Here is a 25,836-nt window from a genome sequence, read left to right as displayed (position 1 = left end):
TATATGGCCCAAAATGCTAAGTGGGCAAAAGATGGATATCAGTGTTTAAAAAAATAAATCAGTACTTCTGTAAAAATAAATTTGTACCTGCTATCTAGGTGTATAATTTTCTCCTGATGAGAAACAGCTCTTTTTCAGTGAAACTGGTCTGCTCTCAATTCCTCACTTTGAAGAAAGCCATTCAAACATGTTGCTAGAAGCTGCAGAAGTATATATGGTAGCCATTCATTATCTGATTTTTAACCTTCAGAAATCCAGAAATGAGCTGACTGGTTGCTGCCCTTTCACATTCTTTTGCTATTTATGCTTACTTAGTGTTCCCTAAGTATTCGTTTGCTACTGGTATTAAGGTAATGCTGCTCCTAATGTCTGTTTTTATGCAGTGTGTGGGAAGGGAGATTTTTCATTTCTTTTGTAACTAAGAATTATTTACAAATTTAAGTACAGCAGTTTTTTGGCATGAATATAATGAACGCTAAATACACCAGTAGGAAATAGATTTTTATATTCAAAATGAAGCTTCATGGGAGTTTGTGTTGATTGTGGTAAGTCTCCTAGATCTAGTTATAGCTCATGTGGCTGTTTAGTTACGGTTGGAAGGATAGGGTTTGCCTTAACAAACACATACTTGGAGGATGACTGAAAGTTTTAGCTTTTGGTGTGTGTGTCCACATACTAAGCAGAACTGTGGTGTGGAAGCAATTGGTTTGCTTCCTTTGAGTTTCTGGCACTTCACCTAGCAGCTATTGTCATCTGAACGTAGCATGTTACTCCTGAGGAAACCTTAGAGATTTGTCATTCCTACTCAGAGTCCACTGGAAATAAATCTGTCTTCTAGTAAAAAGAGAGAATAACTGTGATATTGTCAATTTTGACCACCTAACTTCAGCAACACAAGTAGAGTTTGCATTAGGAAATTGTTAAATTAGGTGAAAAGAAATGCTTCATTCTTACTTTTAATCATTCAAAACCCAGGACAAGAGCTATGTGAGGTACAAATTTGACCTTACGTGCTCTCAAAAGTTAATTTAGCACAGCCATATTCTAGGCCAGCCTCTGGTACTCGTGTTTCATTCTTTATCTTCTGTGATTGTGTGTACGTGAACAAACAGACACTTAAATTGAAATATTCACCTAACCATAAATATCAGCTTTGAAAGCAATGGTCCTACAAAGCTGAAATAGTAAAACAGCACCAGAACAAGTTATTTACTGCTTGCTTTGTGTCCATACTGTTGTTGAATGATTTGGGCCATCTAACATTCAAGTTCATGGGTGTTTTTTTTTAAAATGCATTTTCTTGTGATATCATACAACCAACATGACAGACACTTCACTGCAGTCTACATAATGCTTTCTGCTGTTGAAGTATGAATGCTAAGGGTTTTAAGAAGGTGTTATGATTATTTCTTGATTTAAATCTGTGCTGCTTGAAGTTGTACTTTTTTGACACTCTTGCCCTTGTTTACCTTTTATTATTTTGGATATTCATTTTAAAATGCAGGTGACATAAGTGTGTCACTTAAAACTTTTCAAGTGCAGCAGCGAGACTGTCTTTCCAATGCTATCAAAGATGTTTTGGTAAATGTGGAGATGCTTGTTAAATGATGTACTGTATTACTCTTTCTCCTGCTCAAGAGGCTACAAAATTTCCTCACTCTTGAGCCAACCAACCTAGTTTTCTGAAACACAGTACTACCATGAGATGCAGGAAAGTGTTTTTTCCAATTCAGATGTTCAAAAAGTTTTGAAGAATTGTAGAGTTCTTCAGGTTGGAGGAGGCCCATAAGGGTCACTGAGTCCAACTCCTGGCTCCACACAGGACAGCTCAAAAATTAGCCCATATGATTAAGAGCGTTTTCCTGACATTTCTTGACTTCCAAAAAGCTTGGTGCCTTAACCACTTCCATGGGGAACTGTTCCCATACTCCACCACACATTTGAAGAACCTTTTCCTGATATCCAACCTCTGCTGTGACAACTTTAGGCTTTTTCCTGTTGGTCACCAGATGAAGGAGATCAATACCTGCCCCTCTACCATCCCTCCTGAAGAAGCTGTAGGTCATGATGTGATCTTCCCTCCGTCTTTTCTTCTCTGGGCTGAGTAAACCAAGGGGATTCAGCTCCTCCACATATGCCTTTCCCTCTAGATCCTTCACCATCTTTGTAGACCTCTTTTGGACATTGTAACGGGTTTTCCCATTCCTATCAGTATTTTTCCCTTCTACTGAAAGGATCAAGGAAAATTCCATCTGAGCTCTTTCTCCTTCATTAACCACCCTGGTGCCTCAAAGTCCCTTTTGTTAGTCCTTGGGCTTCTCTCCCCCAGCTTCATTGCTGTCAGCCTGCACTATCAGAACTGAGTATTGCAATTGGAGGGCCAAACCCAGACCAGGGACCTTCCCTGACCTGAGCCCCAGGGAGGCAGTAGATTTCCTTGTGGGTTGAGTATGATCAGCAAATCAGGCCCCCTGTTCTCCTCAGAAAGGAGTCACCTATGACAGTTACCAGTCTTTTATTCTTAGCAGAGGCAGTCTTGAGGCATGGTGTTGACTGACTTGCCCTAGACAGCCCTCTGGAATTGATATTGCAAAAGCCACTAGAAACTTGTAAAATCAGGCAGAGGACAAGAGTAAAGTGCAAGAAAGATTTCTTAACACTAAAGGGTATGAAGAGGGACAGAGTTCGGTAACACAGAACAGCAAATGTTGCATCTATTCTCCTCATCTGTGAACTCCACTGAAATAGTTCATTGTATAAATTCAAAAAATTTGTTTACACCTTCCTTTTTTTCTTCCTTGATGTAGTACTAGTGAAATAATTACTCTACTATATATTTTGCTATGTGATGTAGGTGTTAACAACATAGCTACAGCATGAAAATGTGCGTCAATTATATTGCTTATACTTTGTTTAATTATAGTACCTGCTTTGTACTTGTTGACAGTACAGCTTGTTTCTGAAACAACTACACTTCTATGTTTTGCAGAGTGAGCTGGGTGTGAGATTGCTTAACCTCAGCAACTTGGTTTATTTCATTACAATGTCTTTTATTCCCTGTGAGGTGAAATAGGAAGAATTTTGGGCACTGTGATGCTATTTGTGAGATAAAAGATCCTTTTCTTTTTTTTTTTTTTTTCTTCATAAAACTTGAGCTAAAGACCAGTGTAATTGAACTTGTTTATCAGAGAAATATTACATTTTCAATTATTTTTTATACCAGTTCATGTGTGCAGTAAGAAGGTATTCTGTATCAATACATAAGGTTTTGTGGGCATGTCTAACTCTGAAATCTAGTTTTCTTTTGTTATTATTTATATTCTGAAGCATCCATAGTGATCTGACTACTGAGGCAGGCAGCTACATTTGCTAGCATTGTTTTAGCAAATGGCTTGAAATATGATCCTATTTTAAGTTATTTTAAAACGCAATGTATTGTCTGTATTTCTTTTAAAATGAGTGCATTCAGCTGAGGTTCTCATAGCTTTTTTTTGTTTTTGTTTTTGTTTTTTTTGTTTGTTAGCAAGCTGAGTACAGGAAGGTATAAAAGATTGCCAAGTTCTCTTATGTAAGTACTTCTATATTAAAGATAGTAGGGAGTATATCATAAATTCATAGAATGGCTTGAGTTGGAAGGGTCCTTAAGAGACATCTAGCTCCAAATCCCTTACCATGGGCGCAGACACCTCCCACAAAATCAGGTTTTTCAGAGTCCCATCCAGGCTGGCCTTGAACACCTCCAAGGATGAGGCATCCAGAGCTTCTGTGGGAAACCTGTTCCAATGCTTCATCACCCTCTGAGTGAAAAATTTCAGCCTGATATCTAATCTGAATCTCCTTCTTTTAGTTTAAAGCCATCACTCCTTGTTTTGTCATTACATTCTCTGATGGAGGAGTCCCTCTCCAGCTTTTTGTAGACCCCTTTGGGTACTGGAATGCTGTTGTAAAGTTTCTCTGGAGGCTCCTTAAGGCTGAATGATGCCAACTTCTACAACCCATCTTCCTAGAAGTTCCCCAGCTTGTTTGTATAAAATTGATTTAGTAAAAATAAAAGCATGAACACAGTTAAAAAGTTAAAACTACTAGCTCTGTGCTCTGGGGCTTCTGCTCCTCTATCAGGATGGATGTAGTCTCTGACTTTCAGCAAATCTGCATGGAGCTAAAGGTGGATAGAGGGGAAAGCAGGAGTGATGATGCCAGTACTAAAAATAGCTAGTTGTTTCCATGTTAAGCCAGGGGCTCTCAGAAATGAGGTTGAGAAGCTGCTGTTTTGGGGTGTGGTAAGGATGTTGGTTGTTGGTTGTTTTTGTGGTTGTTTTTCTTTTAGAAGCTGTAGGCTGATTTGTAGTTGCTAATTAAAAATGATCTATTTTCAAAATCAAGAAACCCTTAACATAAACAAACAAAAAAAGCTGTAGGCTCACTTGGATGCCTCAGGCAAAATGTACAAGGATATAGAGCTTTTTAGTAGTCTGGATTTGATAGTACTGGCACCATCTATTGGTCTTTTTCAGTGAAATCAGTTTATGTTTTGAGTTCAGTCTCTCAAACATCATGATATCCACAGTCACATAGGTACTGATAAAATAAATAAAAATCACCATTTACAGTGGAAAGTACTAGGAATAAATCTTATTTACCTGCTTATGTCATATTTCCAGACAGCTGTTAATCTTCAGTTAATCTTCCTTGCTTGTTTAATAACAGTCCAAAATTATACAGACAAAAAGAAGGAAAGCAGTCCTACTCAAATCCTAATCAAATCAAAGAACAATAGTCTTTCTGCCTTTCTTAATAAAATATCTGAGAAGGGAGAACAGTCTGTACAATGGTAGAACATACTTCTATCCTGTTAGTTTTGCAGCTTAAAGACCAGATATCCCTTTTCAGTTTGTGAAGTTTTTACTGGGGAGCATCAGGGTGCTTAGAGGCTGAAACTGGAAGAGAGGCTTTGCTTTGTTTTAAACATTTACAGGGCATCCAGCAACTAGTCCCTGGATGGAATAGTTTATAATATAGGCAGAAGTAAGCCTTTAACATCAGTAATTTCTCACCAAAGATGGCAGTGGCATAATGATTTCTGAACAAAATTCAGCTACCTTAAATCAATTGCCCTCTGGTCTGCAGTTCAACAGCCATATTAATATTGATACCTTACTGTTTTTCCTCTGAGGCACAGGACAAAGTATACATAAACTTGTTTGGAAGAACCTTTGTGTTGCTGGAAGCAAAATGCATCCATATAAATAACTATTACAGACTTGCTTATGCGCCTATTTTGTATATAAGGTTTCCCTTTTCCAACCCTCCATTTAAACAGAGCTTTATTTAGACACACAATTGCCTTCATCTGAGATTCAGAACACCATGTGATTTTCAACATTAGGGTACAGGATGCTGTGTACTTAGGTGTAAGATCAAAATCTTTCAAAATTTACACTGTAGTAAATCATTGCTTTATTTCTCTGTGGATGTTGCCCTATGTGTGGTTCATGATGCTGTTCTCATTGAGAGATCATTTAGGCAGTTCTTCCCAAATGTGGTGGTGGGTGTGTTGTTGTTGTTTGTTTTTTTTTCCTTCTGTGCCCTTCACCAAATTATAGAAAAGACAGAACACAAGTGGCATCACCTGAAGATGCAGTAAAACTACTCAAGGCCACTTGTAGAGAACTGAGGAAAGGCTATGTAAGTGCTACCGAAAGCTTATGATTCTGCAACCCTATATAGGAGAAATCTCTGAGCATTGGCTTTGTGCACTTCTCTGGACCAGAGAGGCAAGATTGTAATCATAAGCTTGGGAAACACTGTTTTTGCTTGAATTAAGTATTCCTTTGTCTGCAGTAGCCTGTAACAGATGAGTCTCTAGGTATAAATAGCCTCTGTGGCAAGTAATTCCTGTACTTACCGTGAGAGAAGATAGTGGGATGCTTTTCTGTGTCCAGTGGATCTCATGGATCAATGACCATGTTTCTTGTGCAGTCAAGTGAAAAGTAGTGCTTTATCACATCAAATAGATTACAGTCTGCAAAATAATATTGCAGAGTGTTTTGTTTTGTTGTTTTGTTTTTTTTTATCAGAGGAGAAAACCCAGTTTTCACGACATCCTGAAGGAATCCTCAAATCCTCTATTTTTCACAGACAGGTGCTTTAGGTACACTGTGATCTGTACAGTTATACCACCAGGATTTGGTCCCACAGTCCCAGTTCATAAATATCTTTGCCTAGAAATCAGATAGCAGCGTTTGCAGGTGTGAGTCATTAGTGCAGGAGACACAATGATGTGTGGAATAAGCATGGCTCACATCCAAACCAGCCCACACACTTTCATCAGCACCTTGAACTCTGCAGCACAGACAAAAATCGAATTTTTCAAGTCAGTCTGTTACAGCCTACCCAGTCCTAAAACTCAAACGTGCAGTAATAGGCAACACAGTGCTTTTCCTCATGCTCTGTCATCCAGCAATGCTCAAAAGGCAGTTTTGGAAGATATTATGCTAGTGTTTTATTTTTTTGCCACAATTAGAACTGAATAGATGAACATCCCTTCTTCCCCAAAATATTTATTCTTGATTCTTTTTATTTCTTTTAATGTGAGAGATGACATTCTTTGTCACATTTTTTCAGTAACAAAGACCTTGGACTTCTTAGTGTTATCACTGCCAGGTTAAAAAGAAACAAACAAAAAAAACCTTTTGAATTAGTGGCAAGAAGACATTTACAATCCAAGCTTATATTGTTTGGCAAGGTAGCTATTAATTTTCCTAGTGAATCTTACTCATACCATTAGACATCCAGGTTGTAGTATCCGTACTGTTGCTACAGTTTCTTTGAATTTGCAATATGCAAGCATGTGTTTTAACTTTTTTAGCCTGAAACCCCAGGCTAATCCTTAAATACATGCTAATTTCTTTTAAGCATAATGAAAAATAAAGTCATTTTTGGTTTCTATCACAAATTCTGACCTCAGCTGATTTTTAGGCATTTTTGATAGCCATGTTGCAGCAGTAATCAGAAACCTTGTAAGAGCTCAGATGGAGCTATGCGCTTTCATTGGAATGAAGGCTCGATGGAGAACCCAGAAAAAAAGGTGTAAAAAGACTGAAATGAGAAGTGTGTTTTGGAGCTTTTTTGAATAAGAGCCCAACAGATGTTAAAGCTGCAATCTGTAAGTCTGCATATTAGAAACTACACTTGTAGGTTCTAAAGAATTAGTGAACTACTCAAACTCTTATTTTGTTTTATTTTTAAAAGTTTGTGAGCTGATAGTGGAATTAGTTAATAGTATTCATCTCCCTGACTGCAAAGTTAATGGAGTCTATAAGGAAGAAATCAGCAAGTAAGTTCCAGTGGAGCACTTATCAGAAGGTGCTGTTACTAAAGAGAATTCCAGTTGTCATCAGAGAAAGGCAAACAGAAGATATTTAATTCAGGAAAACATCTGACTTACCTCTAACTGGTCTGGTATCTCATGTCTAAAGAGGACTCTGGGCAATTGAATTCAAAAAGTTAAGTTGGTGTTTTTGTTTGGTTTGCTTTAAGCTAGAATGAAAGAGAGAAGTGAATTATTTCTCAAGTAAAAACAAGGTTTTATTCTGAAATGGGTATGTTTTCAATATTGCAAATTGAGTAATTGTTTATCTCCCTAAGTTGCACATTTTACTATTTGCTGGATAATCCTTTTTCTCCCTATGGGTGTTCTTTTCTTATTTTTGCACTTGAAGATTTATTAAAAACAAACAAACAAAAAAACCTGAAACCAGATGAGTTTAGATCACTTTCTTCTACAACTGTCTCTAAATCTTACCAAAACATTTGCATATATTTGTCTTGCTTGTTGTCACTGAAATTATGATTAGTATTCAAAGTTCTGTGCAGAGATGATGTCTTCCTTTCCTGTTTCTATTGGACATGCTTGCTCATGGGCAAAAGAGCAAGGTGTGAGATATGGGTGTTCTGATAGACGTAGAGCAGGTAGAGAAAGCAGAAAATGTCAAAGTGATCAGGCTGTCTAGCAGATTACATGGCTTCACAGAAATCCTGTTAATATTTATGCTCAGCTTCTTCCGACTGGCATCTGTCTGGAAAGGGTGAAATATATTTTAATGTCAGTCTGCCTTCTATGAAATTGATACTGCCTGAGTTGATGAAAATGTCCTTCAGGCATCAACTACATTTCTACACCCTTAGAGAAGACAAAATTCTGTAAATTATAACCACACAAACCCAAGTGAAAATGTCAGAGGTATTACTGCAAGCTCATAGTGATACAGATGAGAGCAGTATTTGGTTTGTGTCCTTTTCTGCTGTTTCTTTAAGCTGTGCCTGTAATGAAAAAAAAGTAGATAATATAACTGCTCAACAGATTTAAGTAGTTTTATTTTAAAAGAACTTTTTATATATGTGTACTCTGTGATGGCCTTTCAAAAGCTCCCTTCATTTTAAATGGCTTTTTTTTCCTCTTGTGATTTAAAAAATTATTCCATTGCCTCAGTAGTATATTAGTTTTCATCTGCCCCTAACTGAGTAGTTGCTAACCTTAGACTACAAAGAATTATACTGACTAGAGTTTATAGATACTTTCCTTCTAGCAAACATTCTGTCACTTGGATGGAAGCTGTTCTAAAGAAATGTTATGTATGTACACTTCTCTTTTCATATACAAGCTCAACATGAGGGTGTGTGAGCTGCTTTTATTAAACAGCTTTGTAGGCTTTATTCCACTACTTCACGTGAAGTGTTAACACTCATAATATGATGGGCAGAAATTACACTACATATGGTAAGTAATTAGGCCTGAAAATACCTTAATATAAACTAATGCAGAATATTGAATTAGCGTGGTCAAATTGAGATCACAGCATTGTCGAGTTTGTCCAAATGCATAATCAGTTCTTCTGGTGTAATAGTCTAGGTACTTTTACTTTATGACAAAAAGGGAAAATATTGCATTTTTTACAAAATAGGAAAATAAACTGAAAATGCACTATATTTCTTAACTATTTTTTATTTCAAGCAATGGAAATAAGAACAGGAGCACCTTTCTCTGAATAAGTACATGGAGAGCAGGCAAAGCATCACCATTATAAAGTCCCATGAAGTTCAGTAGCAATGATTAATCATTAGATATACACAAAGTGAAAAAAGTCAAACATTGAATACCACTGGCAATTTTTCCAGTGTTCTGGAGGAACTTAACTAAATAACATAAAATGTCAAAAATACAATGTAATTTTGTTTAGTAGTCATGCTTCTGTGTATCATGAAAGTTCAACAAGGTGAATAAATACAGAGGAATCTTAGTGGGAAGAGAGATGGTGTGGTAAAAGCAATGGTCCCTTATGCTATTATGTTGACCTTTCTCCTGTTTCCACTTCATCTTTTTCCATCTGGGTGTAAAGCTTTTTAGCCTATAAAATAATGGAAATGTTGTGGTTGGTAGGAGTAATGTAAGGGAATACATAAGGAACTGTAGTTAGTGTTGAGTCTCTTGCTGTCTTTTAAGCTATTACTGAATATCTCTTTCATTTTCACAAGAAGACTTCAAATGTTCTTCTGTGAAAAGAGAAGCAACCCTTTCCATCCCCTTTGGAGTAATGCTCCAAACAACGGGTAGTCAGGGTAGCTAAACTTAATTCCTCCCTGCTAAAATTTAACCCAGGAAATCTGGTTGGTTTTTGTGTGAGGCTTTTGTATTCCCTTTGGGACTTCAGCCAGGAGGGAGGACTTCTACTGAGCCTGCCTGCTTCTCTAAAGCAGGAACTCAGTGTGGCAAAGGATCAGGCTTCTGCAGTCAGCTCTTGCAGAAATATTCTCTCTGTTAAAGTCTCGTATGAAAAAAAAATTACTGTTTGTGTAACTTTTTCTCCAAAATCACAAGACTCCTTTTGAAGTATATGACAGAAGAATAGAAACAGAGTAATATTGCTGTGATGTCAGTGAGGGCTGCTATTTATAGATGAGCTAAGTTCTTTTTTTGGTTAAACTGCACACGGTATTTATGCAGAAATTGGATTACGTTTTGCTCACAACTCACAGGAATGCAAACCTGCACTCTGACTCAAAAGATAATTTAATTTGTAAGAAAGGTGAAAGGCATCTTTATTCAGTCTTGATGAAAGCCAACAGTCTGTAGAAATGGTTTTCTGTGTGTACACTCCAGTACTTTAAGACTGCTGAGTGTATGAGTATACCTAGTTCTCATTTTTTATGAGTTTGGAGTTGGTAACTAAATTGTAAGAAGAACCTGAAAATTACATTCTCAGTGAGTGTATATGGAATTTACTTATTTTTATTCAATACCATTTAATTATCATTATAGGTTATTATCTATAGTTATCTGCCAGAGATCAGGCACGTGAAGCAGTCTGGCAAAGCAAAACAGAAATCTGCAATTATGTTAAATGAAAAATTAACTTCAAAGTGATTTCTGTTAATCCTTCTATGCAGATTTAAAGTTCTGATCTGGAGCTCTTTTTTTAACAGTGATAGTGTCAGTCTTCACTGCTTCTTATTTTACAGTACCAACATCTTAGTCGTATGCAGTGATGTTTAAAAAGCTTTTAAACTACATCTTTGAGCAGGTGGGGTCCAGTGATTCAGGCACGGTGGAAACCAGGAGCTTTTCCCTAATTTTTATAAAGTCTTTTTTTGTGACCTTCTTCATCTCCATAGATAAATCAGTTAATCTTTCTTTGGCTCGGTTTTCCTGTCTCCAGAAGAAAATTATGACATAATATTGCTGCTGTAAAACTTCACTGCTTGTCTTCCAAAGTGCTTTGACATGCTGAGATTTAAGACACTGCAAAACTGCCTGCCAGTGCTCTTACACAATGGCTGTGAGCTCCCACGCCTGGGGACCAGTCTCTGGTGGCTAATCTTCAAACAGCAGAGAGCAGCCAGGCACTAACACCCCCTCTTGTCTCTTTGGAAAACATTAAGCAGGTAAAAGAGTGAACCCTGTTGATTATTAGGGTGATGGTATAATTTGAATGCATCAAAGATTACTGACTTTCAGTCTTTGAAGGACAGAAAGTTAATTGCTGAGTAGGTATTGCAGACTTGAGGACATCTGTGTCTGTTCATTCATGTTATTTCATATGAACTAATAAAATCTGCCTACCACTTCTCTTATCAGGCTTTGCCACAAAGGAAGATGCACTGCCATCTTTCAAAACCAATGGATGGGAACACTGGAAACAATTTTTCTGTTGATTTAATGAAATTCTGACTGTATGTGGTTGTATATGCATGGTGCATACCCGTACCATCCAGAAAGCCCTTGCAGTGTGTTGTCTCCATGGCTTTCATAATACAGAAGCATGGAGGTTCACTGGTTTGATCGTATTATGCTAGTTCTGCAGTTCTCGCTTAGGCTGCTCACATTGTGTCTTTTTTCTAGCTTTCAAGTTTGCTGTGCCTTTGCCAAGCTCCAGGACTGAATGCTGTTTGTCAGGCATGAGGCTTACAGGTGCTTATACTGTGACTGCAGTGCTCCTTCTGGCAATGCTCTTTTATCTTTGACTGCCACCCTTACACTTCCTTATTTTCTGCACATCTAGTTTTAATAGAACCACTTTTCTCTGATCCTCCTCTTGTCCCTGATTTTCCTGTTGGAAATCCTGTCTTAATATCACGTATTGAATAACTAAAGGGTAGCTTAAAAGAGCTTGCTGGGATAGAGATTTTTACTGGGCATCACTGATGTAGTATGTGTCAAAGAGGGAAAAACTTCTGATGAAAATAGAATGATTTCTAAGAATATAAGACCACAAGATTTGATCATAGAATAGTAGCCATTTTATTGTTTGAACTGTTTGAATTTTGGGTAGCATCCTAGTCTAGCAGAAATACTTTCATGGATCAGTTTTATCTACAGCAACAGCATTTCACATGAGATATTCTGTGGAAATTTACAACACAATTTATTGTTGTTTTTTTTCCCCACTGTATAACAACTACTAAATTCAGTGTGATGTTAAAGTGTTTAAATGTGTCTTATATATTTCTAAGAATAGTTTTAATAGACTCTGACAATGCTTTTGTGTGTATGACAGCAAATTCAGTATGGCTTGTTTAGATTTTTTTGAGCTTTGTCTCCTGCTGGCGATGGAAGGTATGAATAACATTTAGCTGCAAAATGGCTGGGACATGAAGCCTAAAAATTTCTGCCAGAAAAGTGAAATAGGATTAGTAGCTGTGACACAATGTGTAATCTTACAGGGGTCTCACTGTAAAACAAAGTAGATGTGTTCATTTGTTTCCTCACCTCACGTCTGAGGTGCCTTGCATAAGAGAGATGAATTTTGTGCTGTAGAAACTGGAAGGCTGTGAGGAGGGCTGGAAAGGGTCAGAGCTGAGGCCGAACCCATCCACGCTGTACTCGTGCCCTCCCCAGCCCCTTGGCTCTGTGTGCAGTAGTATCCCAGTGCTGCGGCTCATGAGGATGGTGACCTACATAGAAGTCAGGTTTTAAAACTGCAATAAGTCTGTTCCCGCAGGCAACGTGTGTTGTAATCTGTCTGGTGACGCAGTTATCTAGTTTGAATGTGTGCCAGTAATTATATGAGGCAGCCAAGCACAGAGATAGTGCTGAAGAAATGCTCCTGTGCTCCTTTTCAGGCTGTTCACAGCCACCAATTCTATGTTTTGATGGTCAGCTTTACAAGGCAGAGATGGTGCCATCTGTTTGTGAGCATTACGGCATTCTTATGGCACCGCATAAATAGCCACACATGATCAAATTTTTTTTAAAAGGAGGAAAAAAACACTGGGGTAATAGAAAATTGATTCAGGAGCCTCTGTAGGTTCATGGATGCATACAGAAGCTTGTGAGCTGAGCTGAGTTTGTATGCCTATAATTCATGGGGTGTCTCTACCAAGCTAAGGTTTGGTCCGTGCTTGGAATGGGAAAATAATTTTGAAAACCATTTCTGGAATCTGAAAACCTAGGTGATGATCAGGTTTTTATCAGAAGCATGGGTAGCCAGGCACTGCAGAGTTGGCAGAAGGCAATGGAGTTTGACTAAGCACTTGTGCTTAACCATTTTACAACTGATTTTAGTTTCACATTTTCAGAATTCAGTATAATATTTTATTCACTGAACCTATTTTTAATGCTTCAGGAAATGTTTCAAGGGGCAGCTGGCTTCCCTGGCTTGTTTTTAAGTATATTCATAAAACATTTCCAACTTTAATGTAAAAATATTTACTTTACAGGGTTATTTTTCTCTCTCTAGGAAGTCGCAATTTCCTTGCTTCCCCCTCAGCTTCACCAAATAAACTGTATAAAAAGATGTGCCTTCTCCGACCTCTGAAGATGAAAGTTGAACCAGACAAACCTTCACTGAGAGTTTAACCTGTAGTTTGTGTCAGATTGAGTGCTCCAGCCTTACTGAGAGGCTTCTTATCTCCATCATATATCCAAATTGCTATCTTTTTTGATAACAGACGGATGGATGCATGGAGCATGTTGATATTCCTGAGTTAGATTGTATCCATCAAATAGTTATGGCACTGGGTGCTCTCTGAGAATGCTTAGTGCAGGCAAAACAGCCTGTGGGGGAGGCAAGGTAAATGTCATTGCGTTTCGCTGAAGCTGAATTCAGGGCTGCTTTCCAGCCAGCAGCATGAAGCTAGCACTTTTACCACTGCAGTGTGCTGCCATTGCAGCATTGGCTGTTTTTCGTGTTTAGCAAATAACTTTCTGCATTGCAGGTCTGCATGTGTGCAGCTTTCTTGTCTCTGTTGTTAAAAATAAAAAGATACATTGAGATCTGCAAATTACATTTCATACTGGTTTGCAGTTGATGTAGAGCTTGTACTCTTTGAGAAAATTGAATACCAAGGTTAGGAAACTACAGGCTTTTTGTACCTTTTCACAAAATGAACATTTCAAAACTTCATTACCCACAAGGCACCCAATTAGAAAATAGCCTTATTTCAAATTTTGAAAGTAGGAGCTAGCAGAGAGATTTTCTTGGGCAGCAGAAAGAGGAATTGTCCATTCAGTAAGGCATCATCTTCCCCAGGCTGTGTGATGAAGGATAATTTGTTGTGCTCTGAGCCTTGGCATTGTTAGAAGGAGCTTGGCCTGGTCCTGCCTGTTTCTAATGATAATAATGATAATAAGGTTTATATCATGTATGGAGTTGCTATGACCCTCAAGACCAGATCACCACAGAAACTCCTTATTTTAGCAGTTAAGAGAAACACTGCTATCTATCTTATAAATTTAAATTCTGTCTATACCTTGGCACCATTGAAAAGCCAGATGAAAGGCTAATGTGTGCTACATCTCAAAGCATTAGGGTAGCTGTCCCAACACTGACAATTGTGAAGCCAGATACTGAACTTATGGTCTATGAAATCATTATTATGAACAGAGGAACGATATGGAAGACTGTATTCTGAAATTCTGAGTGAGAAATTGTGCTCTTCATCTGCATTTCAGAACTGATGCCATAAAAAAACAATGAAATAAGTGCACGTATATTTGTAGCCTTCTTGTCCTTGATGTTAATACAGTAGTATTTTGTAATGCTTTGTGCTTCCAAATATCAAGCTATTGCTTCAATAGTTGTTACTTTGGGCACAACAGATGAAAAATGTGTGGGGATACTAAAGCCACTGGAATATATTTTTCTGCAGGAAGAAAAAAGTAATGGTGGTCAGGGCGGCCACTTGATCTCACTGTTTTATTTTTTCCAGAAAAGATGCATTGTCTTCGGACCTTGGCTAAAAATGTTATTGGTTGCACAATAAAATATTGCAGCTTCCAGTGCTTATGCTGTTTGTTCCCTTGCTATTTGTGTTTTTTGTACTCCTGGTATAAGATATCCCTTAACAAACTAATAAAATTTAGAAATGGAGAAGATGAGATACTGAATTAATGCTTATTGCTTTACGTTCTTTCTGTAGAGAGTTTCTTGCCCTGATAAAATATTGAACATTTTGTGAATGAATACAACTTTTTAGCTTTTGTATGCCAGTTGAAGCAGCTGTAGTTGCTGAGGGTTTTGTACTTGCTGCACTATTAAGTATGAGAAAATGTGTCAGGTTACCTGGCCCTTCTATGCCCAAGTAATTCACAATATAATGTTGTTAATCTGCAGTTATCTGAATGCCTTCTATTTGGCACCAGAACAAATAGCTGTCTCTTCCAGCATCTCAGTAGGTTCATTAAATTAGGTTGTTATTTGGATTGAACATTACTTTAATAAAATATACTATTATAAATTTACTGATTTGTTTGTTAATAAGCTGCAAGGTACTGTGATGAGTCATTACAGCTAATCTTATTTGCTAGAATAAATGAACAAGATATATCTGGTGAAGCTATATTCCTGATGTTTTCATGTTCTATTTGCTTTCTTAGCAATTTGCTTTGTTTAATAAATTTGCGGGCTCTTCTCCTTTCATTAGTCCAAATTAAATATGGAAGGAAATTTCCTTTCAGGTACACTACGTTTTCCTTCCAAAATATTTTTTTTAATCTCCCTTAGGCAAAGGGAAATAATTTTATGTCTTTTGAAAGTGAATATGAACTGGTTTTTTTTTTCCACAAATCCCATACATGTTTTGTGCATTAGTATAATTGAAACATGTGGCATACTCCAGGTATAGTGTGGCTGTCAGTGATACCTTTAAAAGTTCCAGCATCATTTAGGCTTTACTGTACAATAAAACAATTTGGTAAAACCTGTGAAGAGTTTGTGTGGCCTGCCCAGTGCTACAGAAAGAACTGCAGGCAAGGAAAAAGAAAACAGCTCCTACTTGACAAGATCATCTCTCAGAGGCAAATTAAACAGTGTGTTATCTGTGTCCATTGTGGCAATGTGCTGTGTAACAGTGTATCTACGACCAGCTATCATCTGTCTTTTCTATATGATTTAGACTTCTACCTAATTTATTTGCTGTTATCAAAAATCAATGCTACATTACCAAAGCATGTGGACTGTGCTTTTATGTTATTATAAGTAAAATGCTTCTATTTAAGGAGCCATAGTAATAATCAGCAGGAAGGGAAATAGAATTACAGTGCATTGCTATTCTGTAATGCAATGTGTTGGAGCACCAAAAGGTCTCTAATAGCATACCCATAACTTCAAGTCTGGAAGAAAGGGTGTTATGTGCCATTTCCTCTGCTCTTTCTATTTCCTCGGTTCTTTCGTGGGTTCCCTTCTGAGGGAAAATGCTCAAAGGGAATCTAGCATAACAGTAACAGCTCATTACAGTGTGTGGCTCAGGCAGAGGAGAGTTTGGTATTGTTACTTAATTTGTTTGGATTGCCAACAGCTGTAACATCAGTAGGTTGGAGATGCTTGTAAACACTTCCTTTCTCTTAAAACATTGCAAAATAAATGAGAAAGCCATCTTGAGTACTTGAAGTCAAAATGTGATAAATGACTTCTACTCTACTCTGTAATATTACCATTAGAAATGTCTGTATTTGGAATGGTGTTACAGTTTGCCAAAGATTCTTTAGACAGCTGTTGCCCTTACAGTTCAGAAAGTGGGAAAGAGGAATGACAATATGGCAATTAGGGCAATTAGTACTAACTTTCACTTATTTTTATTAAATAAAAGAATATATATAGTCTCACTATGATATGTATTAATTAAGGCAGGTTTTTCTCACTTAAATTTTTTCTGCACTGTAGCTCTTCCTTGGTCATCTTTTACTTGGCTGTGGTGTTTAGTATTATTACAAGGAAATATAGATAGTTTTTGCTTAATTTTGTTTGTAAAATCTAAGTTGAAATAGGCAATATTATCTCAGAGGAGTTCTTATAAGAAAATCACCTTCAGTGACTGTGTTTCAGAATGTATCTTTCATTTCTTGTGCTCTTTCCTGCAGACCTGTTGTGATAGTTGACTTTTTAATTTCCAGTTTAATTTCTACCTCTCCACAAAAGTAAAGGTTTGTCAAATCTGAAGTGTATAATTCTTCTTTAGAGGGAACCATGGTGGAGGAAGACTAAAGTGTTTGCAAATTAGCAGTATAAGTGTCTGTAGTGTAAAGGCTAAAGTATGAAGTCTGCACTTTCTCTGACAGAGTGGCAGCTGTGAAGGTGCAAAAGACAGAGGATGTGAAAATCGTCTTAGAAAACTCAAACACAAATTGAATAGACCAATAGTCTACAAAGCGTTTAAGTAAGATGAAGTAGAACAGAAGTGGCTGCAGTGTTTTGGTTCTTCTGAGTGATTACAGCGCTTGGCTGTTATTTGTTGTTTTTTTCTTTTTCTTTTTTTTCTTTTTTCTTTTTTCTTTTTTCTTTTTTCTTTTTTTCCCCCTTAAGTAGTCTTAATAGTCTGCTTCCCTGAGCTAGCAATAACTTCCTAATTAAATGAAGCTTCAAAGACAAATGCCAGTTTTTCAATGCCAAAATTTCTCACGGGAGAGTACAGCTTGCAGTGGATCTCTCAGCTGACAAAGTCTGGTGAGAAGGTTAGCTGCTGTGACATTATTATTATTTTTTAATTGGAAAGGATCTTCCACTTACAAATTTCATTTATTTATGTATCTGATAACCAAAAAGGAGGAGGTCATACATATGTGAAGATGATGATGATGAAGAAGAAATGATAAGTGCTAAAAATCAAACTGATATACTTCCCTTATGATGATACCATTTCAGTGCTTGCCTCATCAAGCATTTTGTCCATATGCATTAAGGTCTATTGAAGCCTTATGTCTGCCCTTCCATATATTCTACAAACCACTCAATGATCTATTCTTTCACATCAGTTCAGGTATGCAGAGGAGCTTACTGTAAGCACAGAGTGCTCCAGCTCCTCTTCACTTGGAAAATGTTAAGGCTGTTCAGCAGATATAAAATCTACTTCCTACATTTTGATATGCTCTGCACTGACTGCTATAGGCTTGTTATTTTTCTGCAGCTTAAATATGTTAATCTTATTAGTCTTCGATGTATCGACATCCTTGTGAAAAGTGCCAATCCTACAGGTACTCAGGCGTTTTGAGTAGAACAGTTTGTATCACTTGGAGCCAGTCTAAGGTATGGTCATCTTGCATCTCAAAATATTTCCCAGTCCCTCCTGTGCAGTCTTTCTTATTGTATGACCATACCTGAGGGCCCAACTTGGTCCACACAGAGGGTTAAATAAATATGTATTTTCTTGCAGACCTAAACCTTGTTATTTATTTATTTATTTATTTCATTTCAACATCATTTACCTTTCATCTCTCTTCTCTGGAATATTCTTGAGCATATCTTCAATCTCCTTCCCCCTCTGAGAAGACATTCAGCACTATGACTAAGAGTTTTGGGAAGGATGTGCTGTGTTATACTCTGCTGGTATTCTACAAAGTCTGTGTCCTCTAAAAATCAGCAGGGATGTGACTCAAGATTGTTGTTCTCAGTTTTTACTTTAGGTATTTGAACAAAGGCAACAAAATACTTTTGTTGGAAAAGCTGCAGTGTCTATATATTAAAATATCACCTTCAGAAGTCTGTTTCTAGACTCAAAAATCACAGTTTTCCAGTCAAGCTATAGAGGGAGCTGTGAACTCAAATGCATTTTTCTTTCCTTCCAGTTTGATCTTTGTTCCATCCATTTTCTGTGCCTTGTCTGTGATGGTTTTGCTTGTATTTAATTTTCTAATCAAGAGTGAGTGGTCTTGAGACTTTTCTGAGAGATGCCACTTCAGTTTGTCTCTTTGTTAATAACACAATTGTCTAACCGCAGTTCTTTTTAATGACTGTTTTAATGATGTTTCTTTTGGCAATAGGTGATGCAGATGTACCTCCCATTCTGTGGGATTGCCATATCCAATGCCCAGCTATTTGCAGCTTCAAGGAAGGAATATGACAGAAGCAGGGTGAGTACCAAAATGTAAGTAAGATGCTCCAAAAGTAATGCCTCCTATTTATTTTTATGGAAACTACCTTAGATACAAAGAGCACAATAATACCATTACTAGATATAAAAGGCTATTTTTTAACATGGACACCACCATTAGCTATGCATTTTTTCCAGTGATAAAAAACAGCCTGCGTTCTATGCTCATAAAAATCTATATAGCCGACCAGAACATGGCTTGTCTTTCATGCTGCTGTCACCACTGCTGAAACATACCCATCGCTGTGCTCATGTCCATCGTTTGGTCTCCACAAACAATTCAGCAAGTGTTAATAAGTGTCAGTGGGTGCCATTTATCTTTTTTATTCTGCAAGGAGGTATTCAATGACACACCTTTGCTTCAAATGCACTTCCATTTCAGATGCCATTTTAACTGACTGCCCATCTACTGCCATCTGTCACGGCAACAACATGTAACAGACAACTGACAGGACAGTTCAAACTCTACTGCCATACTTGCAATGTCCACCTCTGATGCCGTGCACCAACATAATAAAATAGGAGGCAGTGCTTTTTTGAGCATTCCTCATATGTTGGGCCAGTATCAAATCTTCATATTTTGTTCTTTCAGGTTCCAGCTATTTGTACTTGTTTGCTATGCAGACTGTTTTAACCACATTTTATTTCCAAAGATGCATTTCCCACAGATAGCAAACTTTTCTAAGGCAGCAAGCAGGGAATGTGGGAGGAAAAGCTCTCAGTGGTATCTGTTGTTTCCTGATGTCAGTTTCTTGTTCTGGAGTACTGAGACAATTGTGCTGGTGACACAGTGCAGTAGAAAGAATTACATTGGCAGTGATTCAAACTCTAGTAAAACTCCAGAAATAGCAAAACTTTGGCATGCTGGATTTGTGATATTCAATTCACGTGTGGATAATTTAGATTCATCTTTATAAAAGTAAGCAAGCAAAGACTTGTATATGAAAAATTTCAAAAATTTCAGCATGTATCTGCATAGATATGTTACTTGTGTTTTCTCATGTTTGCTGATGCCATGTATGAGTTGGGGTAGAAGGCTCAGAGGAAGTGAGAGTAACACTGAGTTCACATGCACTTTGCTTTTTGGAGAGACTTACTTTTTAAAGAAATGAAATGACGATTTCCTGATTTCACACTGAATTTTCAGTTGAAATACTGTCTGTAGCATCTAACAAATCTTTCTTCACTAAGCTGAGGAAACTACAGTGGGGTTGGTCCTTGTATCAAGCACTAACATTTTCACTGCTCAGATTTCAGTGCTTTTCACATATATGGAGGCTAGTGATTTCCACACATCTGAAAACTAAGAATAGCCTATTCTAATAATGTGTCGATGTAAGGATCGTTAAATATTTGATCTCATCTTTCATCCAATTCTGACTAATGACTACTATATTTTGGGTGCAGAGACATGGTGGAGGCTGGGGAAAAAATGCTTTTCTGCCACTGTTTGTGGCGGATGTGTTCTTCTTTGTTTGACATTGAAACAAAAATTTTTGAGCACTTAGAGACTTAAAATTTGCCACAGATTCCCAGCCTGCTGGGAACGATGACAGGCTTTTGAGGAAGCAGCATTTAATCTTCTGAGAGACCTTCTGCAGAAAAGTATTTTGGATGTTCTCATTTGTCATCAGAAAATGGTAAACTCTGGTGTGTGAAGACAGTAGGAAATAAGGTTAGAGATGCAAATATTTTTTCATAGTGCTTCAGCCATGGGATGCATAATAAATATTTGTGGCCATTTTACAGGTATATAGGTACAAGGTTTGTACTTGTGTTTCTGACCTGTTGATGATCTTCAGCTTTGGCTAGTTCATGATTGAAAATAATTGGCAAGTAAAATGTGATAGATAAACCCACATTTTGGCCTCCCCATCCATGAGGACATGATCAGTGGCAACTTCAGTGACTAAAATCAACATTTTGATGACCACTGCATTGGGACAGCTAAGACCACTAACATTTTTTTTGCTTATCTAGGTGGGCAGTTTTTTAGTTTCACTGCCTTAAGCCAGAATAAAGGAAAAAGCTTTGGACCATTTTTGAACTTGTAAGAAAGAACATGACCTATTGATTCTGTAGGTGATGAAATGAGAAGGGGAGCTCTTCATTTTAGATCACTGTTCTCAGATAAATTGTTGGTGGTAAACATGGGATCAGAGAGATGTCGGAATATAGAAGTATTAATATAATCTTTTCTCTCAAATTTTGAACATGCAAAGTGGGAAATAAAGTAAGTGTAAATGCACTAGCAAATTCAGTACATACATATTTATGTATTCTGTAATCAGTATAAGAGTTCTCAATCCTTGCATGTAGGCTTTACTGGAAGTAGTGAATGACCTCTTCGAAGAACAGACTGACTTAGAGAAAATTGTCAAGAAAATTATGCATCGGGCACAGACTCTACTCAAGTGTGAACGGTGTTCAGTATTACTTCTGGAAGATATTGAATCCCCAGTAAGTATATCTGCACCTCTTGTTGAAGGGTTAATATAAGAGTAGGTTAGCAGCTTTTTTTTTCTTTTTTTTTTTTAAATTGTGGAGAAGTTGTTTCGTATTGTGTAAGCATTGGATAGCAAGAATTCTTCCAGCATATAATTCTACAATGCAAGTTACAAATAGGTTTTATCTACCTTTATCCAGTACCAATTGTTTGAAAGTATACTGAAGTGTATTTTTTATGATTCCTTCTGTTCATTTAAGGCATTTAATGTGGGGCCTGTAAGTTGCTGAAGGATCTATCAGTGTTGTGACCCAGCAGTTTAGCTGTCCTTCACAGTTGCATGTGTGATGGAATTAGTGCTTTCTGCAGAGCAGCTAAGGGACAGCAAGTACTTCTTTGATTTGCTTCATAAAAACTAGGGACCAGATTTGTTATCAATTATTTATTTGCTTGGCTTCTTTCTTTCATGGCATAGCCACTAGATGGAAAGAAAAATCCTGTCTGTAGCTTTGTTTCCATTTACCTGGAACTTATGACTTTCTTGATGTTTTCAGGCTAATACCTTATCAAGCAGGTGGTACCTGCAAGCAGTTTTAGAACTGCACTTGTTCTTGTGGTAGAAGCAAGCTTCTGTATTGAGCAGGTGAAGTGATAACATTACTTTCAACATCACTGGAGTATTCCTGCTTTTTCCAATTGCTCTGTCCATTTGATCAGGGAATAAGTATTTAATTGCTCTTAAGTTGAGCAGTTAGAGGTAAGCCATATGAAACTATCTGTCCTTTATTTTGGCATGAACCTTTGCCAGGACACTTTAAGTACTGTCATTTATAGGGTATGAGAGACTCTTTTAGGAATATAAACATTGTTATGATTGTTGTAATCAGGAGTAAAACAAGTGGTTACCTTTGTATTGGTGTCTCCATTCAGTGTTTTGAGCACAATCTGTCTTCCTTTCCATCAGTTAAAGCAGCAGTTGAAGCGTTCTTTTCTATCCAAGTTTCTTCAGATTCACTGACTCTGAAACTAATTTATTGTGGATCAGTGAGAGTCTAAATGATTATCAGAGAATCACTAGACTGTTTATGGCAGAAAAACTACTTATTTTGTGGAGGAAATCTATGATTCTCATTTCATTTAAACTAATAGAAATTAAGTACTTTTCATGGAGTATGCCCTAAATTACACTAACAACCATGAACGCACGACACAGCTTTGTATTTAATGCATATTCTGCTATATAATTTTAATGTTTCTAGTTTTTCTCACAGTATCTCCCCCATATTTCTTTTTTAATTACATGATATAGTTCTACTATAGGTCCCTTCCAACCCACACGAGACTATTACTATTACTATCACTATCACTATCACTATCACTATCACTATCACTATCACTATTACTACACTCATATATTCACAAATATAGTATCATTTCTATTTTTTGTGGAGTGGTAATATATTGTGTTTGTAGCAGACGGTGGATGGCATTTCATTTTTTTCTGCTCTTAGTACTTTTTCTACCACTGCATGTGGAGGGTTTGTTTTTTTTCCAAACTACACAGTTTTCTCATTCATCTACACTGAATCCTATAATGCAGACAGACGAGTATTCATATAAGCCCAAAAAGAACAAACCCTTGTGTTTTTCTAAATAATCTTTAAACTTGGGTTAATTTGAAATAGAAGAATAGCATCTTAGTGCTCATTTATTTATTTTTAACAAGTGACAAAGCAATTATTTTCCCAATTTCCCCTATTTCAAAGGGTTAGCCTTTATATCATAAAGGACCTCCATAGGCTAACTTAATGCTAAGCCATGTCTAAAATATCAACAACATACCGCATGTAAAACATTTATAATACAGAACTCAAATAAAAGATGGATGTACTTTAGCATCTAAAACCATTATCTATGTTCAGTTTTGCATCAGCTACTCTTGAAATGCTTTGTTTGTGTACTGATGACACAAGTTCAAGGAAGAAAGGTTACAATTACCGCAAAAGCATATTTCTGTTTACTTCCCCATTAAAAACAAAACAAAAACCCAAAACATATGTTGTTAAAGCTGTGTAGTTTATGTTCCAAAGACCTTTGAAGGGAAGCATACTGTTGCAGAAAAGATTTCTATTCTTCATTAAACTGTCATTTGATTTCGTATTGTTTGTTTTATGAATGGAGTGTAGTATGCTTTTATGTTGATTTCTCCACTGAGAAAATACAGATTTAAGTCTTTCTTGTAGGTTCATTTGGGAAAAATGTGGTTTAAATACATCAACTTTAGATTAGTGTTTACTTATGTACTTGTAATTTTAACAACAACTTTAAATTTCTTTTACTTATGTGACAGGTAGTGAAATTTACAAAGTCCTTTGAGCTGCTATCTCCAAAATGCAGTGCTGACACTGAAAACAGGTTGGTGCACATGTCTTCTATGGTAATGGATTGCTTTATTTTTCAGTTTTAAATTTGCTTGATCTTGCTTTTATTTTGTTATGGAACTCTAGACAGATTTGCTTCAAGAGTGTCAGTCTACTGGTTTTACTTGAACAAGATTCCACTTCAAATAGACAATTGCTTGAATAAATATCTGTATATAATATCAGCTATCCATGCTGATATAACATTATATCAGTGTCTCAAAACCAGGAAACTACTGATGATTTTTGTTGTTGAACTTGTGGAAAATACACAAAATGTTGTTTTGAATGGTAAGCGCTGAAGTAAAAATTACAGAATTGCTTTAAACTGTTTGTTGATCTTTTACAAAATGCCACCTTACAGTTGCACTGAAAGGTTTCCAGTAAGATTTGATTTCTCTTCTTGTCAAGTTGTAAACCTCACAGAATGTACATATGCTAAAAATTGCATTCCTGTGAGTAACTCTGGTGTGGGAGTCCAGTCAAAACAAATATATGTGTTTTGCTTAATAGGATCTGTATTTAAACATTGATAAAGGGATAATTGTTAGTAGTAAGAGAGCTTTTTGTGGGATTATTGTATTAATGCCTATGAGATAACATAACCGGTAACACAGTAGTACAGAAAAAAGGTCCTAAATAACAAATAAGTGGATGAAGCTTCAGGGATATTGTTAAAAGGTTTATCCTATCTTTTAAGACCCTAAATCAATGATTAACTCATAATGTATTGAATGCAAAATAAAATGATTCTGATTCTAAATTACAATTTCCGATGTGTAATTGTTACCATAATAGTGTAAGCCTCACAGTCTGTCCGTCTTGCAATATGTAGCAGGCTGGAAGATTACTTTGTCCTTTGCCACACGCATTGTTCTTCAAACAGCTTTTTAAATATATTTATGGATAATTTGCTGCCTTTAGTACTTTTCTTATCTACCTTTAGTGTGGTAAGAAATTGCCACTTCATTAATGTGAATGTGTGTATTGCACTCCAAATTATGACAGCTGCTAATTCTTAAGGTTTTTCATAGATTGATGTCACAGAATTACAAAATTTACTAGCTGACAGCAGAGTGCAGGTCCACACAGTGCCCTACCCACAAAATAGGAAATCAAAGCAAGTTAAAATAAATAAATAAGTAATAATTTTTAAAAATCACTTTACAGTTTAAATATGAATAAATGATCCATTTTTCCATCTGGGAATCATAACTTAGTCTGCTTGAGAAAGAGCATCATGGTACCAATTGCTCTTTCCTAGGTCAATTAAATGGGTGTATATACATTCCTTTTGTTAGGGGTTAGAGGTGTGAATCAAGAGATGTGGTTGTTATTCCCATTTTTGTCATAATTGATCAGTAGCCAGATTAGTCAACACAATGTAGACTGCTGTCAAAATAACCAAGCTGGCTTGTTTCTTGTTACCATAGTTATTTTAGCATGTTACCAAAAAGCAATTTGTAGTAGCCTGCACTGCTTGTAGTCAAGATCATTTTAACTTCAGTCAGAGAGAATAAACATGTGCAAACTATTAGTAAGATTTGTAAAGGTACAATTCTGTCCATTTTAATGTAAAGACTACTTTTCATTCATTTTTCCATCCAGTGGGGGTAGAAATTGGTTTTACAAAATTAAGGTCAGACTGACAGATATGACGTCATATTTGGATCTAGCACAGGCACAGCTTGAGTTGTTGGCACTATAGTGGTAAAATAAATGTTATTTAGGATACAGAAAAATGCCAGGAGCCCTTGGCATTTGAGCATTTCTTCTAGTGAGTTTTGCCCTTTTTATTCCACATTCTATGGACCTAAATAATGCAGTGTCACATAGGGGAAAAAAAAGTCAAGATGAGTTTCTTCATCATGATTCCAGTGGAAATAAATATTACTATTTTTTAATTTTAGTGGAAATCCAAAGAGATTATAACTAGAACCATTCTCAGCCTGTAAGCTTTGTTTAAAAGTAAGAGCAAGTCCAAGGACAACAATCTCATATTAGGTTCTAACTTTTCCTCCCTTGGTTTTAGAGTAAATTAGCTTTTCTTCTGCCTTTTTCATCTCTGCAAGGTAAAAGTTCACCAGTTTGGTCCTTGAACATCACAAT

The 25,836-nt window shown here is 36.7% G+C and overlaps 1 protein-coding gene and 1 long non-coding RNA gene across 2 annotated transcripts in view; one reads left to right on the top strand and one right to left on the bottom strand.

Annotated features, from left to right (window-relative positions):
• The window catches only part of PDE11A (phosphodiesterase 11A), a 123,380-nt gene that overhangs the window by 31,887 nt on the left and 65,657 nt on the right, over nt 1-25,836 (top strand). Inside the window, exons 3-5 of the mRNA XM_085552639.1 lie at nt 18,752-18,841; nt 21,181-21,321; nt 23,658-23,722. Of these exons, the coding sequence (XP_085408765.1) occupies nt 18,752-18,841; nt 21,181-21,321; nt 23,658-23,722 (296 nt within the window). The remainder of the gene's footprint in view (nt 1-18,751; nt 18,842-21,180; nt 21,322-23,657; nt 23,723-25,836) is intronic.
• LOC146760106 (uncharacterized) overlaps nt 3,522-25,836 on the bottom strand; it is a 41,206-nt gene continuing 18,891 nt past the window's right edge. The window contains exons 3-5 of the long non-coding RNA XR_014948048.1: nt 22,214-22,333; nt 7,448-7,539; nt 3,522-6,022 (exon numbers count right to left, since the gene is read on the bottom strand). This is a non-coding gene — a long non-coding RNA (uncharacterized LOC146760106). The remainder of the gene's footprint in view (nt 6,023-7,447; nt 7,540-22,213; nt 22,334-25,836) is intronic.

Source organism: Coturnix japonica, chromosome 7 (assembly GCF_054131305.1).
Source record: "Coturnix japonica strain WE chromosome 7, WE-NBRP24, whole genome shotgun sequence".
Lineage (NCBI taxonomy): Eukaryota > Metazoa > Chordata > Aves > Galliformes > Phasianidae > Coturnix > Coturnix japonica.
Note: the sequence above shows the minus strand (reverse complement) of the source record. Positions and strands in the feature narration are given on the sequence as shown.